The sequence below is a fragment of the Copadichromis virginalis genome, linkage group LG1, assembly GCF_057382275.1.
Source record: "Copadichromis virginalis isolate Kocher_CV1m ecotype Utaka linkage group LG1, C_Virginalis_male_GT1.1, whole genome shotgun sequence".
NCBI lineage: Eukaryota > Metazoa > Chordata > Actinopteri > Cichliformes > Cichlidae > Copadichromis > Copadichromis virginalis.
Window position 1 is genome coordinate 27467825 of NC_140618.1, and position 17812 is coordinate 27485636.

The 17812-nt window shown below is 43.5% G+C and overlaps 1 protein-coding gene across 1 annotated transcript in view; it reads left to right on the plus strand.

The window, feature by feature from the left end:
- The window catches only part of LOC146718888 (protein TANC1-like), a 47406-nt gene extending 34478 nt beyond the window's left edge, over nucleotides 1–12928 (plus strand). The window contains exons 14-29 of the mRNA XM_085456978.1: nucleotides 914–1114; nucleotides 1272–1375; nucleotides 2104–2212; nucleotides 2544–2666; nucleotides 2759–2995; nucleotides 3288–3497; nucleotides 3707–3788; nucleotides 5773–5906; nucleotides 5984–6107; nucleotides 6202–6377; nucleotides 6785–6914; nucleotides 9015–9044; nucleotides 9136–9227; nucleotides 9317–9463; nucleotides 10490–10590; nucleotides 10719–12928. Of these exons, the coding sequence (XP_085313104.1) occupies nucleotides 914–1114; nucleotides 1272–1375; nucleotides 2104–2212; nucleotides 2544–2666; nucleotides 2759–2995; nucleotides 3288–3497; nucleotides 3707–3788; nucleotides 5773–5906; nucleotides 5984–6107; nucleotides 6202–6377; nucleotides 6785–6914; nucleotides 9015–9044; nucleotides 9136–9227; nucleotides 9317–9463; nucleotides 10490–10590; nucleotides 10719–12072 (3354 nt within the window). The 3' untranslated portion in view covers nucleotides 12073–12928. The remainder of the gene's footprint in view (nucleotides 1–913; nucleotides 1115–1271; nucleotides 1376–2103; nucleotides 2213–2543; nucleotides 2667–2758; nucleotides 2996–3287; nucleotides 3498–3706; nucleotides 3789–5772; nucleotides 5907–5983; nucleotides 6108–6201; nucleotides 6378–6784; nucleotides 6915–9014; nucleotides 9045–9135; nucleotides 9228–9316; nucleotides 9464–10489; nucleotides 10591–10718) is intronic.
- The last annotated feature ends 4884 nt before the right edge of the window (nucleotides 12929–17812 follow it).

The window sequence follows — 17812 nt, forward strand, 5'->3', positions numbered from 1 at the left end:
AATCTTCCAGAGTTAAAAAGACATATTTTACCTGAAGTGCATTGTTGGAAATGTTCTCCTCCTCCACATTTGGGCGAGTTCACAGTCTAGCACTTAACAGTTATCAGTCATCCTGTTGAGCTGTCTGTCGTGAAATGGCATCTCGCTCCAGGCTGAAGTAATAATCACTCTTCATAAAATCTACACACAATTAAGGTACACGGGCAACAACATTCAGGGATGTGTTTCAGGAGGAAGAGGAAACGGTACCCGCACGCTGCTCAAATCAATAAACGTGACAGAAGGCTGAAACTTCATAAAAAGTGCCAAAAATAGCTCTTGGTAAAAATGACATTTTATTGTTACATAATCATTGGTGTAAAGTCAGGCAATGGATGACTTAGAAATGCAATTACACAAAGATTGGATGATGCCACAAAAAGGAAGCATAAATGTGAGGTAAGGATGTGTAGGCCAAGGTTGTGGATGGCAACAGTTATACACAGAAACAACTGGAGTGCCCGATGAATCTAATAATAATAATAATCATAAGCTCTTGAAATACACTGTACTTTTAGCTTATTTTACCTTTGACTCACACTTACATGTGTTTTTACCATCATGATGATGCGTGCAATCCTCCGACCGGCTTATTAATAGGTGCAAGATGGCATCGAATCCAGTACTGCAAAATGATAGAAGCTGTCATGCAGACTAGCTTTACAGAAGATGTTTACGTTGGTCCTGATAATGTGATTAATATTCACCATAAACCCACCACACAAACATCAAAAGCACATCAAAGCGCTACCTGCCAGCTACATTTTGCCAAACAGTGTTGTTGTATATTTTTAAATTGTTTATTGTTTCATTATTTTAATGTAAAGTAAAGAAAATCCACTGCAAATGATTAACAGCATGTGCTGTCTGTTAGGTGTACCTGCTGATGTGTCGTGTGAGCTTTCCGGATAAAGAGCTCTTTGAGCGGGTGCTTCCGGTGCTAAATGTGGCACTGGCGTCTCTGCACCCACTGGCTGATGAGCAAATGTTCAGAGCACTGAACGCAGGCAGTGTCAAGGGGGAGCTGGAGTGGAAGGACTTCCAGCAGAGATTAGACAGCCTGGCTGGGTTCATGGTAAGATTGTTGATATGGTGGCGTGACGGCGTCCGTAATGAGTCAAACTTTTGTCTGGTTTGAATAATGTGTGAATAAAATCCAGTGACATCTAAGAAGATCTGGTTGGACGCTAAGGGAATCATTTAAGAAATGTAACTATCACTTGTGTTCGTAGGTGAGACGCAGAGACGGCACACGGATGCTGTGTCATCCCTCCTTCAGAGAGTGGTTGGTTTGGCGAGCTGATGGAGAAAGCAGCGACTTTCTCTGTGACCCCAGGTGAGACTAAAATGGTCACGCAGCAGAGGACTCTTAAGATTCATGTATAACAAATCAGTTTAAGATTTAAAAAATTCAGCTCATTAAACAAATGTTATTATTAGACAACCTGAGTAAATACAAAATGCAGTTTTTAAATTAGGATTTGATCCAAACCTACCTGACCATATGTGAAAAAGTAATTTTCCCTGTTGTTAAATCATGGATTAACTGTAATTACCCACATTTTGTAGAAAACGAAATTACATTTTATTAGCCACACCCAGGCCTGATTACTGGAAGACCTGCTGAATCAAGAAATCACTTAAATAGAACCTGTATGACAAAGCGAAGCAGGCTAAAAGATCTCAAACAGCAACACGTTCATGTCACAATCTCACAAAACAGCTGAGAAACAAAATCGCTGATGTCTTATCAGTCTGGAAACGGTTTACAAAGTCGTTCTAAGACTTTGGGACTCCAGTGAACCACAGTGAGAGCCATTATCCACAAATGGAGAAAAGCTGGAACAGTGCTGAATTTAAAATCATTAAAAAATTGCATTTTGTATTTCCTTGGGTTATTTTTGCCTGTAATAAAATTTGTTTGATGATCTGAAACATGTAAGTCAGATAAATATGCAAAAAATAACAAATCAGGAAGCGGCAAATGCTTTCTCACGGCACCGTAGATTTATTTGATTAGAACTTTTGGTAATGTATCCTGTTTCTTATTTGTAAATCGCACAGGAGCGGCCACGCTCTCCTGGCATTCATGTTCTCCAGACAGGAGGGAAAGCTCAACAGGCAGCAGACTATGGAAATGGGGCACCACATCCTCAAGGCTCACATATTCAAGGTAATAGGAAATGTGATACTCTGTATATAACTTGTTAAGTAGGTTTATGAGCGTAGCTGAGGAATCCAAAAGCTTCACATAAACAAGGTCCCATACTTTACCGTGTTTAGCTGCATGGAAACACATGAGTAAGAGTGAACCCAGGTTCCTACTGTCACCCACGCATATTAGCACTACTCATAAACATAAACATCAACAGTGAATATTGAACTGTCTTATGTGTGTGAGCTACACTCTGCTGCGTTATCCTGAGGAGCGATTCGAATTCTCCATCAGAAAAATGTTTTTAACTCTCGGCATCTCTCTGCCTGCGCCTCTGTCACACTTACAGGGTCTGAGTAAGAAGACAGGTGTGTCCTCCAGCGTTCTGCAGGCCATGTGGGTAAACTGCAGCACCGACAGTTTGTCTGCTGCACTGGCCTCCCTGCGAAACCTATATACACCTAATATCAAGGTGACACACTGCAGTGCTCTATATTTAAATGTTCTCTTCATATATATTTTTTCATACAAACTGATAACTCGGAACTTCTTTTCATTTTGTAGGTGAGTCGTCTGTTAATGCTCGGTGGCGCTAGCGTGACCTGGTGTACGGAGGTGATAGGACATGCTCCCATCCTGGCTGTGCATGCCCACCTGGGTCATGTAGAGATGGTCGCTCTGCTGCTTGAAATGGGCGCTCCTGCAGATGGTACCACCGACAGCGGCATGACGCCCCTGTGTCTGGCTGCCGCCGCGGGTCACGCCGACATCGTCAGCCTGCTCTGCAAGAAAGGGAGCAAGGTCAGTGTCACTTCTGTGCCAAGATGAAGACAGACAACTATGGGCTGGGAGGGCGTAACGGGCATAATTACCGTGAATAGATCAGATTTTAATCTGTGACAGAACACTCTGCCTCTCAGTATCTCTACATCACTGATGTCCGGAACCGCTCCAGTTTTACATTCACCACAGCTCTGGGATCTATTCTAGGAGAAGGATGACACACAGTATATTGGGCTGATCTAGGCCAGCGTATTACAGGCACTAGCCAGGGTCAGTGTTCTAAGTCCTTCTGCGTATCCCTCTGCGCCAGGTGAGCCATGCTGATAAGAGCGGCCAGTGCGCGCTGGTCCACGCCGGGCTGAAGGGCCATGTAGAAATCATCAACATCCTGCTGGGCCAGGATTGGGGAGAGGAGATTCCCACTGACCCACAGCAGCACCACAGCGGTGAGACTGTGACTGGAAAAACACAGGCAGCACAGCAGGCAGCTACAGCGGCAGCCGGCGTGGGGCACACACAGGTATGTATCAGATCAAGGTCCCGCTGACAGAAACATTTTTAAAATTGCTGAAATTCGTCTCTATGTGGAACGTGGTGCTTGTCCTTGGCTGATGCAGAGGATTCATTAGATGTGGTTTGTTATTTTCTGTTCAAGGTCTGTGGGTGCTTTGCTCTGTTTTGTGTGCAGCAAGCCAGCAATAGAAGACTGTAAATTGTGTTTTCCTGCAGGTGGTGAAAAGCTTGCTGGACTTGAAAGATGAACAGCTGGCGGTGCAGATGGACGCTCACGACTCACTCTGGGGAGAAACGGGTGCATTTCTGCTACCACTCAGATAAATTTAGCTTTCTCACCTCTTTCTGTCAGTCACTGTGGTCCTAGAGTCATGCTCAAGGGCTTCGGGGTTGCATTTCATGCACATTTTAGCTCTGTGCAGGGGACACACAATAAACTTACCTGTATGTCAGGGGGGCTGCAGGAGCTCATCGTAACAATATCCATTAGCTGCTTTTAGTAGTACGATTTATTTTTTTTAAGATGCTCTGGTTGATATCAAAAAGCAGATTTGATTGTAAATCATATTTGTTTTTTGGCATAAATGGAGCATCACATTTATCGTCTGATTATCTTATGTCCAGTCGCATTCGTAAAATCTAAAAGCAGCTGCTATTCAATTGTAATACGTTTACCTCTGTCATGGATGTGATAGTGCAGCTTGCAGAATTCTGTTAAGTCCATTTCCTGAAAGCATGTCAGACACACAGCCTGTTTCTGTGCCTACAGCACCATTATGCTATAATTCTATTACACAGTCCCCTGCAGGACCGAAGCAGCAAAAAAAGGAAGCACAAAGTACCCTTGTGAACATTCACCTTTGTGTGGGCACTGCTCTTGCTTTGTTTTATGTTTAGTGTTGGGATGATCAGATTAGAGTCCATTAGCAAAGGCAAAGTGGTCATTCGAGGTACATGTTAAAGTCTAATTACTGAACCAAGGATTTCCACTTGTTTGGGGAGTGAGTGATGCATATCACATTTTTTAAATCTTCTTTTTAAAGGGGACCCCCTATTCTACTTTCAAACTTTAACATTTTAGTGTCTAAAATGTTAAAGTCTAAACTTTATTTATCTTTGATGTGGCACGTGGGTGCAGTGGTCAGCACTGCCACTTCGCAGCAGGAAGGCTGTGGGTTAGAACTGGCCTTGGCGTGTGACAAAACCCCAACAATCATGAGCGAGTACTTTAGCGACCATGGGAAGGATAAACTCCCTTTTAACAGTAAGAAACCTCCGGTAGATCTAGTCTCCTCCAGCTTCCTCCCACAGCCCAAAATATGCTTAATGAACTAATCGGTGGTTCTGAATTAGCCATAGATATGGATGAGTGAGTGTGTTGTTGTCAGTCTCTCTGTGCTAGCACTGTGACCGACTGCCAAAACTGCAAGAAAATGGATGGATCCAAATAAAGCTGTGTGCCTGAGAGGATCATATTAGGGATATCCCTGCTCCCCCAGTGAAATCATAAATAGCCTAGATAGGCAAAAACTGAATCCTGAGCTTTCAGCCCATAATTTAAAATCTTTGCCATGTTTAACACGAGCATCCACCATTGTAACAGTGCAGAAAATAAAGCAAATCTTAATAGGTCCCCTTTAAGAAGAATATTTTCACCTGTTCACTTTAGTTTGTATTGAAAACAGCAGTTCCACTGATCCCGCTGCTCCATTGTGCAGCTCCACAAATTCGTCTTAAACACAGGCAGCTGCACAGCGAGGGGGTTTGTTGTTTTTTTCTTTGACTCATATGGCAATAACTCCTCCTTAAACACAGTGTTATAGATTTGTCCACTGAAGCATGTGGACACATTAAACAGAATGTCATTTATCAAGGGTACTTGGAGAATATACCAGTACAGCATCAATACCGTGCCTCTGTCCCCAGCAGCTCAATTAGCTGAGGGACTCGCATACTGGGGAGGAAAAAATGGTCAGTGCCCACAGTTTGTCAGAATAACACTGGCTGATTAGGGTGGGGTGCAGATTGTTTGGTGTGTCATCATTAGAAATAACTGTATGCTGCTTGCTTTTTTTTTTATTGCGTTGTGTAACAGAAAGTGTGTTTCTCAGATATCTACATTTAAAAGCAGAAAAGTGTTAGAATCATACAGATTATGGAAATAACAGGCCTCTTTTTTTGTCTCCTTTCTGTTTCTCACTTCGGCTTCTACTTCTCTCCTAAATGTGTCAATTACATATTCTTCTCTTCGCCTCCTCATCTCTATGCCGACCCTCTGTCAGTGCTCAGTGCAGCAGCAGGGAGAGGGAGGCTCGAGATGTGCGCCTTCCTCCTGGAGCGGGGGGCAGGGCTCGAGGAAGCAAACCGCAGAGGAATGGTCCCTCTGCTTAGTGCTACCAAACATGGACACACACAGGTGAGGAGGTTCTTCTCCTTACCAGTTCTGTCTTCTGTTTTTTCAATTTTTAAAATTATTTATTCTCACTTTCCCAGGTTGCCGAGCTGCTACTGAAGCAAGGTGCAGACATCGACGCCACTGATAAGCAGGGACGCTCTGCGCTGATACTGGCCGCCTCTGAGGGCCACGCAAGCACGGTTGAACTCCTGCTGTCAAAGGGTGAGAGTAAGCACCTTTTACAGTGAGATCCAAGGTTGTTTGAAGTATATATATATGAACTGGAGAGCAATACTTTTATTGTTTGTGGTCCCAGGTGCTTCTCTGTCCTCTGCTGATCAGGAGGGGCTGACTGCACTTAGCTGGGCCTGCATGAAGGGCCAGAAAGGTGCAGTGCAGGTTCTGATGGAGGCAGGAGCTGACCTGAACCATCCAGACAGACAGGGGCGGACTCCGCTTGACCTAGCTGCCCTTAACGGGGATGCAGATACAGTGGGTTTAATGGTTATTGACAATATTCTGCAAAACATGCAATTAAAAGATGATTAGCAACACGTAACACATAATTGCAATAAATTGTAGATAAATGTTGCAATTACTATAATAACCATAACAATCTTCATGCGGCGCTCTGCACAAGACCTCAGATTTCCACAACAGTTCATGCAGCCAGCCTTCAATCCAAGCATTTTGGCTTTGATTTGTTCCGCTGATGAGCAGGAGAGTAATCAAAGACTTTGATAATCAACAGTTTTCCAAAGTCAGCAGCAGAGCGCCCGTCTGCTAATTTAGTGAGGCTTACTGCTCATAATCAATGAGACTATTTAAAAATCAGCATTTCATCGCTGAAGTAATTAATTTAAATATAAATATGTTAATATTGTTCAATGACTGTTCAGGTGCATTGCCTGGTGGAAAATGGAGCGGTGCTGGAGAGAGCTGACAACAGTTCCAGAGTTTCGGAGAGAGCGACTGGCTGCCAGAACCCGGCGCTGGTGGCGTCGCTGCTTAAGAAGGGATCCAAAATGGGTATGAACCTTTTTTTTGTTTAAACTTTAGCAGGCCTGCAGTAAAGGCCACATCTTTAAAAAAAAAAAAAAAGGTTTTGAAACTTGTAGGTTTATCTGAGTGCAGTGGTTTACAAATTCACTTAAAGAGCAAATGATCCCTGGTTTGATTTCAGGAGGAGACACAAAGAAATGTTTAATAAGGGTGCAAAGTAAATGGTGTGCAAAATATAATTGTCAAGCTCATATGCAGCCCTGTATCATACGCAGATTTATTATGTGAAAAGTAAAGCTGCACAAGTATTGCTTAAACTACACAAAGGTGATCATGTGATAGAAATGTGTGGAAAAAAATATTTTAACTTATTATTTAATTAGTTAAAATTCTAGTAGTAAGTAGTTTACTACTTTAGAGATTATATATTCAAATATATTTAAAGAACCTGAATCTAAATTAAATTTGCACATTTGAATTGATGCTTTTCAGAATCATGACTTGATATTGTTGTATTATTATTATTGATTTGTTGATGCATATATCTCTTTATTGTTGCAGCTGTTGGTAGTTTAATTACTTATATGTTGCTCACTAGCTTAAACTGTAACAATGCAATTACTTTGTAAAATAATAAGCAAGTAAAGCTTAGTATGGAGTAAAAAACATAATGATTGGACTCAAAATGTAGTGGAGTAAAAGCAGTATAGCATAGAAATATTTCAATATAGTATAAGTATCTCTTGAATTTAAAACTTGGTAGAACCTCCTTTAGCAGCAACAACCTCCACCAGGGGTTTCCTGCAGGGATTTATGATGAACCAAACCAGGCTATATTTTCCAAGAAGAGCAGACTTAAGCGTTTATAATTAACCACATTTTGCTTGCCTTTATTTTATTTAATCGCAGAGGTTCACTTACCTAGTATAGTCTATACTGTACATTTTTCGCATTGTGTGCAATGAAAACACGAAAAGCACAACTTTATATGTGTTTGCTTTGTTAGGAGCAAGGCAGTGAAGATGCATAGGTACCCGTAGCGTTCCAACTTTACCCATTCATCGTCTTTCTCTTCTCCTGTCACTGAAGTCTGCCACACTGATTGATTACAGGCTACTGATTCAGTTTCACGTCTGCGTCTCAAGCAGTCTTACACCCGTGAAGGGGTTTTGAACCAAAACAGAAAGTGGGGTTATCTGAGTAACGGCTTCAAATACAAGTTGTCTCTTTTTCCTGTGGGATTAACCTTGCAGTCATGTCTTTAGACTGTGACCCACACAGGCATGGATGAAACACCCAAACCTCACACCTTAAAGGTCAACACCGACCAGGCCTTCTTGCTGCCATGAAACTAAAGAATAAAATACATTTTTCTGCATCTTTGAGGCATAAGCAATCAGGCAAAAAAAACGAAACTACATTTAATAAGCACAAACAAATGTTGTGTTACTGTAATAACAAGAGCATTTGGAGTAGAGAGAATATTGCACGATCATCAGGATCCCTTAAATCAGTTGTCTGAACCACATTTGTCTCAAGGCAATGCTGCGTGCCCTGACTTATTGCTTTTTAGAGAAGAGCTACTTCATTCAAAAGGGAATTATTTATCAGTCCCACACATTATGAAAAAAAATGTGAGATTTCCTTCCAAACAGTTATGAATGAAGTATTTGAGAACCAACAAGGCTGTGATAAGACACAAACACCCGACAAGATAGCAGTGGTTCAGAGGAAGAGGTAACTCCTCCTACATGGTCCTAACCTAGTCACCTAGTTGAGTTTTTTTTTTTTTTTAAAGCAATATATGAAGACCAGGCCCCAGATCCCGTTGCCATGACAACTTTGCTCCCATCATTGCTCCTCTTCAAAACTAATTATTGTACAACAATTTTTCTTCACTAATTGCGGCACGACGTCTAACATAGCATAAAGTTGAATCGACGCGTCTCAGGCTAAGCCCATCACTCAAAGTGCGCTCGTATTCGCCTTAAACTAATCAGTGGCTCTTTACGGCTTGATAGATATTTGATTACTGCCACACACGAGCAGTTTTACATCCACTTGTCTAACTCCCTTCTCACCTCTCTCTCTCTCCATCCCTGGTTGCTCCCCGTTATCAAACAAAAGGCTATAGAACGGCTCCGCACGATCGATCAGGTACCCGACATATGTGACATATTTAACATCCAAAGAACAAGAGATAAGGTGAGCCAGGATAATACAAAAAGTTTTTGTACCCCTCCATCAGGTCATGCTACGTGGGCTATGGCTTCCTCCAAACCAGACATTCTCCTCATCCTGCTGCAGAAGCTGATGGAGGAAGGGAACTTACTTTACAAGGTGCGGTATAGCGAATGTTACATGTTACATGTGGTGGGAAAACGATTAGTTGTCAGTAACCCCCTTTGAGTTTTTCTCTTCTTTCACAGAAGGGACGTATGAAAGAAGCAGGCCAGCGTTATCAGTATGCCCTAAGGAAACTACCACGTGAGGGGCAAGGAGAGGAGCTGAAAGGCTTGAAAGACCTGCGAGTCTCCCTCTATCTAAACCTTTCACGGTGCCGCAGGAAAACCAACGTAAGACTCACAGCTGTACCAAACCACTTCTGCACTATTTAACATCTGCAGGTTTGTTGGACACCTAGGGAATGTCAGTTAGGGCGGCCGAGGCAAGATACACGGTTTCTCAAGATGTATTATTTATCTGTATCAACATAAAAAGAACATGTCTCCGCTGGTATAGCGCAATGCAAAAATATAGCTGCTTTTCAGATCTAATTTCAGGCCTCCCTGGTAAACAGAATGTACTTGTAAGACCTGGAAGCAGGTGGTGACATAATGAATAACTGTGTGCCGTTAGTGTGGAGATAGATGTGTGTGTGGCCTGCAGCCAGGGCTGGAACCCACCCTGGTGATGACAGACGTCCTAACAGACTGTGTAAAAATGCCATCCTTAGGGTCAGTGTGGCCGATGAATAATGGAGCAGATAATGTGATGTGATAAGGTCACTCTCTCTGGCAGGCTAAGTCCACTCTCTTTCCTTCTCCGTGGCTCTGCAGGGGGTTTATTTACAGTGGCCGCACTAACGCGCTGGCTAAAATCCACATATTACAGCTGAACGCAGGCAGTAGGGGCCAGCAGGGAGACTACATGATACCGTCATTAAACATTCAACAGCGACGCTCACAATCTCACATTCAAGGCTGTCGTTTTGACCTCACTCTGAAGGACAGAATCACACTGTGTTGGTGTCATTAAATATTCACCTGAGAGTGATGATGGGAGCAGTAAAAACCAGCAGGAAAGGCAAGCCGCTCTCCTTCTGCTCCTGGTCAATAAAAATGATTGCAGCGCGAGTTCTGTTTCATTAAACAGGTTTTGATCCTCAGCTCCATATAATGAAGCGGCAAACAAACAGTATTGTTCTTTTTTTTTATTACTGGAATGGCCTCAAATTATTTCTGCAGAGCCGGCACTCTCCAGGCTAGGCACTTAGAAACGCAGCTGATCATACAGTGGGGTTTATTTGTTGCTGCACGTCACAGCGTCACATTTAATTTGAAATACAAACAGCGCGTGTCACTAAATGCATTTTTCTGCAGGACTTTGGCATAGCTGAGGAGTTTGCAACAAAAGCCCTGGAACTGAAACCAAGGTCTTATGAAGCCTTTTACGCCAGAGCCCGGGCCAAGAGGAGTAGCAGGTACAACAATATTCAAGTATACTTCGAGCCGAATCCTTTTGCTTAGAGGAAATTCTTGCGAGAAAAGGCCCGCGTCCTCTCTGTATTTTTAAAAAGTTCCTTTTGTTCGTTTTCTCGGTTCTCCCCAGGCAGTTTGCTGCAGCGCTGGCAGATCTCCACGAAGCAGCACGACTCTGCCCGTCCAACCGGGAGATCCGACGCCTGCTGGCACGAGTAGAGGAGGAATGTAAGCATCATCAGAAGCTTTCCAGCAACAACTCGGCACAGGGTTACAACAGGGACCCTCACACCCACCATCATCAAACCACAGAGGAGGAAACGGACATCTTTTCACAGGGAAGTCTGGAAAGGCACATCCCAGCAGAGCAGGCCAATGCGGAGAAGGAAGAAGAAAAGGAAGATGGCGAGGAGGTGAGCCTGCAGTGTGGGAAAAGTCCTGAATTTTGGCCTCTGAATCCATACGCTCCGAACAGGACTCTCCCCGGAGCTGTGGCCTTTGGATTAGGAGATCAGTCGCCGAGCTTTCATCAAGAGGAATATGTACAGAACCAGCTGTTTGTGGACATGCCCGAGCCAGTTCCTGCTGTTAACAGGCAACTCCAGAGCCAGGGCAGCAGGACTCATCACCAGTGCCACTCCCTCCAGTCAGGGAGCAGAATTGGGGGCAGGCCTCTGTCTCTGTGCGGTCCTTCTAGTCCTTTGCCAGGTAGACACATCTCCACCTCTCTGAGGCCTGCACCTGTTATGGGTATCGACATCGGCCCTGGATCCTGTGAACACTCTGGGCTCAGTCCTACTGAGCACTATCACCCTATGTCTCCCAACAGCTCCTCCCCACCTGGACCTCTGCAGATGTACCAGCCGCGCTCCTCCAGCTTCTCCAGGGGCTCTGACAGGCTCTCTACCCACTCTGTGGCTCTGGATGGCCTGGCGCTCGCTTTAGGTGCTGGTATGGAGGTTAGGCGGGAGGGTGGTGGAGCAGGAACAACAGGCTCAAGGGGCTCCAGCTCCAGTCAGGCCTCCAGTGGGAACCTGTCAGATGGGGGCAGGCAGCAGGCACCAGATGCCCCGTGCCCTATCAAGAGCAGCGGTAGCTTCAAGACAAAACCTGAGTTAAAGCCCCGGCCCTTTATGGGGGTCATGGACAAAGCGGTGCGAGTCAGCCAGCAGGCCTCTGGCCTGAGCCGGCAGGGAGGAGGGGTGGAGAGCTTCAGCATGTCCGTGATGGAGTTCCAAGGGCTGAACAATGAGTTCAAACACGCATCATTCCAGGAGCAGCACTCTGTGAGCCACAGCAACAGCCAGCAGCAGGGCCGTGAGTTTGGAGACCGGCTGCACCAGCGAGAGGGCAGAGGTACCACATCCTCCCAGCTACGCTTCCCCGAGGGGAGGCACAGGCAGGCGAGCCTGACGAGAGACAACCCAGCTCTGCACATGGCTCCCATAAAGCCCAAACGCTCTTTTATAGAATCCAACGTCTGAGCGTAGTTTCTCAAAGCACAGGAGCAGGCTGGTTTTTTTCAACAAGCTATGTCCCACATTAGGTAGCAAGGGAGACGGGCGTGAGAGCGGCTCCCTTCCCTGAGCCTGTTTTGTAGATTTATGCTGCTGCACTGCATTTACAATCTAGAACCAGTGTTCAACTCAGGCTACTATGCTTTTGCTTACATGTATACAGCTAGTGTATTCAAGAAGACCAGACATACCTTAAGTAGGGATTTAAATTAAAAAAAAAAAAAAAAAAAAAAGAGTAGTCTATTGTCTCAACTTTTAATTCATAATATCAAATATAGAAAACTGAGAAAGCTTTGTGCACGAATATACGAAACCTCACGCTGTTTGTTGCAGGATATGACCATTTCTATTGTGAAGTGTCTTTTAAAAAACATTTATATTTGTACGGTGTACACTATATTTGCAGATTATCTATTTCCCTGTAAGTGGTTATCTGTTAGCATTACAGGCTTCAGAACGGATTACTTCGTGTACCCGAGATCCTTTTTCTTGGTGCATTTGACTAGAAAAACACAAAAAAAGGCACTGTACATGACATTGTTGGACAGCTTCTTGTCATAATCTTACAAGTGACTGCTTCAGTATTCACAGTAAATGTTATTTATTTTTGCATAGCAGAGAAAATATTCATATGAAGTGTTTATTGGTTTATTCAGACTTGAGAAAGAGCTTTTACAGAATGTGGGATAAAGAGAGAAAACAGAAACTTAAGACTTAATATATGTTCATAGTTGTCATATACACTTTTCAGAGTCATACTATGGATTACAGAATATTACCACATTAATATTGTGGTATAATAAAATATTCCTGGATGACTACATTTCTACAGCTCATTCTTTCATTTTACTCCATAAAATGTTGCTTAAAGCTTCCGGGTGTGTGGGTGGGAGAAAGGCCTTTCACAGGACCTTTCACATAACTCGCCTAAATTGACATTAAAACGAGCCTTTGAAGTAAACTTCGTTGTTTAAAACTGTGGATGTTGCGTTTTCATATAAACCAAGAATGAGGGAACATTTTTGCTTCACAAACGGCAGCAACTGATGCTGTTAAAAGAAGAGGGAAGCATGCCCCAACTTTACCTTTTCCAAGCATCAAAGTTTAAAGACATGCTATCATCATATGGTTTTAATGATCTGAAATTGTTCTGAAATGATAAAAAGCATCCTTTTTTGGAAAAGGGTTGTAATAAACATCAATATAAAACACGGACTATCTTTCTCCAGTCTGGACTTGAGCATTTCGGGTCTCACCATCTTGGCTTTTCTGAACCACAATTTCTCGTGTGAGGAGTGGAAATGAGTTAGAAACTGCCAAATGCTACACAAATGAGCATCATCTTGTATTCAGCAAGACTTTAAACTAGTGACTGAGTTTATAAAGTCATCAGGAAGATGTTTACTGAGCCCATAAACGAAGAGAGCAGAAGGATTTCTATCAGGCTTCTTATGAATTTTGCTTCTTTGTGCAACCAGAGCAGTCGCCCCCTGCTGGCTAATAGAAAGAATGCAGGTGAAAGGCACTTCCACATTGGCGTCGCTGTTCCAACACAGCAGCTATGTTCATCTTTCACATCAGAGGTGGGACCAAGTCATTGTTTTGCAAGTCTCAAGTAAGTCTCAAGTCTTTATCCTCAAGTCAAGCCTCAAGTAATGTCAGGCAAGTCAGAGTCGAGTCTCAAGTCACTGGTGTAAAAGTCCGAGTCAAGTCTCAAGTCTGAAACTTTGAATTTCAAGTCCTTTCGAGTCTTTTAAAAAAAAAAAAAAAGCATGTTGCAGTTATGCTAAATGTAAATATTAGACCATGTAATTTTAAAATCTGTGTTTTTCTCAACACATGACAAAATAGTGAACTTAGAAAATATACACAAATTGTGAAATTGCACCTCTTTAAAATGCAGCTCAATTAAACTTAGCTCCAAGAATAATTTTCACCGACAGTTCTGAGATAAGCTGCATGTTATTCTTGGATGCGGTTGTAGGACCGGCTTTAAAATCGCATGACAAAAATATCATACATATTAAAAAAAAACTGCATCACCAACGTAGCCTGGACAACATTTGCTAGTTAGATGAAGTCAGCTATCTCATTGTAGCATATTTATATGCATATTTATAATTATACGGTTCTTGGAGTGAGTGCATACACTCATGAAGTTTAGTAACTTCAGGTCACTGCAACAAGCCCAGGTACAGTTTACCGACGGATGGGTGCAGGACCTTGAAATGCACCGTGTAGAACGAAAGACCATCGTACATATCATAAGTTTACCAGTCTCACAAATTGTCGTCATAAATACACATTCCTTAACCGTTTATTAATAGGACCTTTGAGCTCAACGGTAATTAATTAGTAGTGGAAATAATTTCTGGTAGTGTTAAGATATTCATTGTGTGTACTCATGTTGTACAGTGTTTAACTGCATTATGGTTACTGTGGTTTAACAGAGACAGTATTTTAGTTGCCACCACAAGGAGGCACTGTTTCATTGTAAGAGCACGGATGCTGCGTCATCACGCCCCTAAGAAAAAAAAAGTATACCACAACGAAAATGGCACCCATGAGAAAAGTTTTGCCGCGTGTTGATGAGGAATAAAGTTCCCAAAATATTAAGGACATTTTTGCCTCCGTCGTCATTTTCCTTCGAGTTGATCGCTGTCGATGCTGCAATACTCAACAGGTTATGGGCCCAGGGCCGACTCGAAGAAGAGCCCTTTCTCATGAAGATCCGGAGCCACAACGGATAGCGGGCTAACGGCTAAATAGCAACATGGATCAACGAGGAGCAAGCAGGCTGCCTCGACTCATGTTTGACGGAGATGAGACCAGATATGAACTTTGGGAAACTAAGGTGCTAGGATATTTGCACTTGTTGGGATTAAAAGCCACTGTTCTGAAGGAACCGAACAGTGAGGCTGAAGTAGCAGCAGACGGTAAGAAGAAAGCTGACGCTTACGCTGAGTTAATCCAATTTTTGGACGATAAAAGCCTCACTGATTATGAGAGATGCCCCTGATAATGGGAGAAGAGCATTAGAAATATTGAGGGACTACTACGCTGGAAAGGGGAAGCCCCGAATCATCAACCTGTACACCACGCTATCGTCGCTTCAGAAAAAGAGGGAAGAGACTGTCACAGACTATGTCATCAGAGCAGAGGCCGCCATTACAGCACTGCGCAATGCGGGTGAGACTTTAGGTGATGGATTATTGATTGCTATGGTTTTAAAAGGTCTACCTGAAAGTTTTAAGCCATTTGCAATACACGTTACTCACGATAAAGACGATATGACATTTGCTGAGTTCAAAACAAAGCTACGGAGTTTCGAAGACACTGAAAAGTCAAGCGCATCCGAGTGTAGCGACAACGTAATGAAAACAGGAGGAAGAACCGGGCGTGAGCACACGAGATCCAGCGCACAATGCAGATACAAGAGCGATGTGGACATTGTGTGTTTCAAGTGTGGACTAAAAGGCCACCGAACAAAAGTGTGCAGACGGAGGACGTGGTGCAGTCATTGCAAAAGCAGCACACACAGTGATACCACATGTAGACATAAAGACAAACAAGATGGCGCGCGGAAGGTCGCAGATGAGAGCGGCAACGGATCCAAAGCAGAAACGCCAGATTATGCCTTCAGGATTAAGGGCGTAGACATCAAAGTCCAGCAGTCAGCGTACAGCATTGAGGAGAAAGGCCTGTTGGTGGACACTGGGGCTACCTCACACATCATTAACAGCATCGCCAAGTTCAAGAGCTTCGACGACGCGTTCAGACCGGAGTCACACAGCGTAGAACTGGCAGACGGTACCCAGTGCAGAGGCGTCGCCCAACAGAGGGGGGACGCAGAGGTGTTCCTGATTGACAATACAGGCCAGCGACGCAAAGCAACGCTGAAAGATGCGCTGTTTATTCCATCATACCCCCAGAACATATTCTCTGTAAAGTCAGCCACTGCATTAGGAGCAACAGTCACCTTTAAACAAGGGCAGGACACGTTGACCCACAAAGACGGTACTAACTTTAACATTCATGTGTATGGCAAGTTGTACTATTTGCAGACTGAAGTTGAGGGTAATGATAAGTGTAACACCTGTCATGACATACAGGCATGGCATGAGATATTAGGTCATTGCAACTATGAAGATGTAGTAAGATTGCAAGGTGTGGTTAACGGTATGCAGATTAAGGGGAGAACCGATAGACCTGAAAAGGAATGTGAAGTGTGTATCCAGGGAAAGTTTGCACAAACCCGAAACAGAGATCCTGATACAAGAGCAAAGGCTCCTTTACAAATGGTACACACAGATTTAGCAGGTCCGATAGCCACTGAATCTATTGATGGGTACAAATATGTGCAGTCATTCACTGATGATTATTCAAACTCAGTGTTTGTATATTTCCTGAAGACGAAAACTGATACAGTGCAGGCAACAGAGAAATTTCTAGCAGATGTTGCACCATATGGCAACGTAAAATGCATTAGATCAGACAATGGGACAGAGTTCACATGCAGAGATTTCCAAACCCTGTTAAGGAAAAATGGCATTAAGCATGAGACATCAGCCCCGTACTCACCCCATCAGAACGGTACCGCCGAGAGGGGGTGGCGTACTCTTTTCGAGATGGGCAAGTGCATGCTGATTGAGAGTCAGCTACCGAAATGCCTATGGAACTATGCCATTCAAACTGCTGCTGTAACACGGAACAGATGCTTTAGTAAGCGAACAGGGAAAACACCCTACCAAATGCTGACAGGTAAAAAGCCAGACTTGTCAAAAATGCAGAAATTTGGGTCTGTGTGCTATGCATACAAACAGGACAAGGGGAAACTTGATTCAAAATGTGACCAAGGTTTCTTTGTAGGTTATGATAAGAACAGTCCCGCCTACTTAGTTTACCACCCTGAAACTGAGAAAGTTCAGAAACATAGACTTGTTAAGTTTGTGAGCAAAGTAAATGTAGAAAGACAAACACAGACAGATGAGGGAGAACTAAATGATGACTGTAGCAGAGTAAGACAGCCTATGGCTAACAGACCTTCAGAGAAAGGTGACAAGGACAATGAGGTTCCAGAACCTATTGTGACAGACACAAGTCCACAAAGTGGTATACCTGATGAGCGTGAACGAAAAGAGACAAGTGTGACAAGTGATGGATTTGTCAACAAAAGGTATCCTCTTAGGGAGAGAAGAAAACCGGGACATTTAAATGACTTTGTAGCTGCCAACAGTGGCAGCGATGAGATCCACACTACCATAGACTACTGCTACAGGGCAGTGTGTGGTGTCCCAAACACATTTAAGGAAGCCATAGAATCAGCTAACTCAAAGAACTGGATCAAAGCCATGGATGAAGAAATTCACTCGTTACGGGAAAATGACACTTTTACCCTAACCACTTTGCCAAAGGGAAAGAAAACAGTGGGGGGGAAGTGGGTTTATTCCGTTAAGAGTGACATTGAGGGAAACGACCGATACAAGGCAAGGTTCGTAGCCAAAGGTTACAGCCAACAGTTGGGGATAGATTATGGAGAGACATTCTCACCAACAGCCAACTTAACCAGCATAAGAGTTTTGTTACAGAAAGCAGCGCAGGACTGTTACTCCATCAAATGGATGTGAAGACAGCATATTTACACGCTCCCATTGATTATGAAATCTACATTGATCAGCCAGAAGGTTATGAAGAGGGAGAAGGGCTA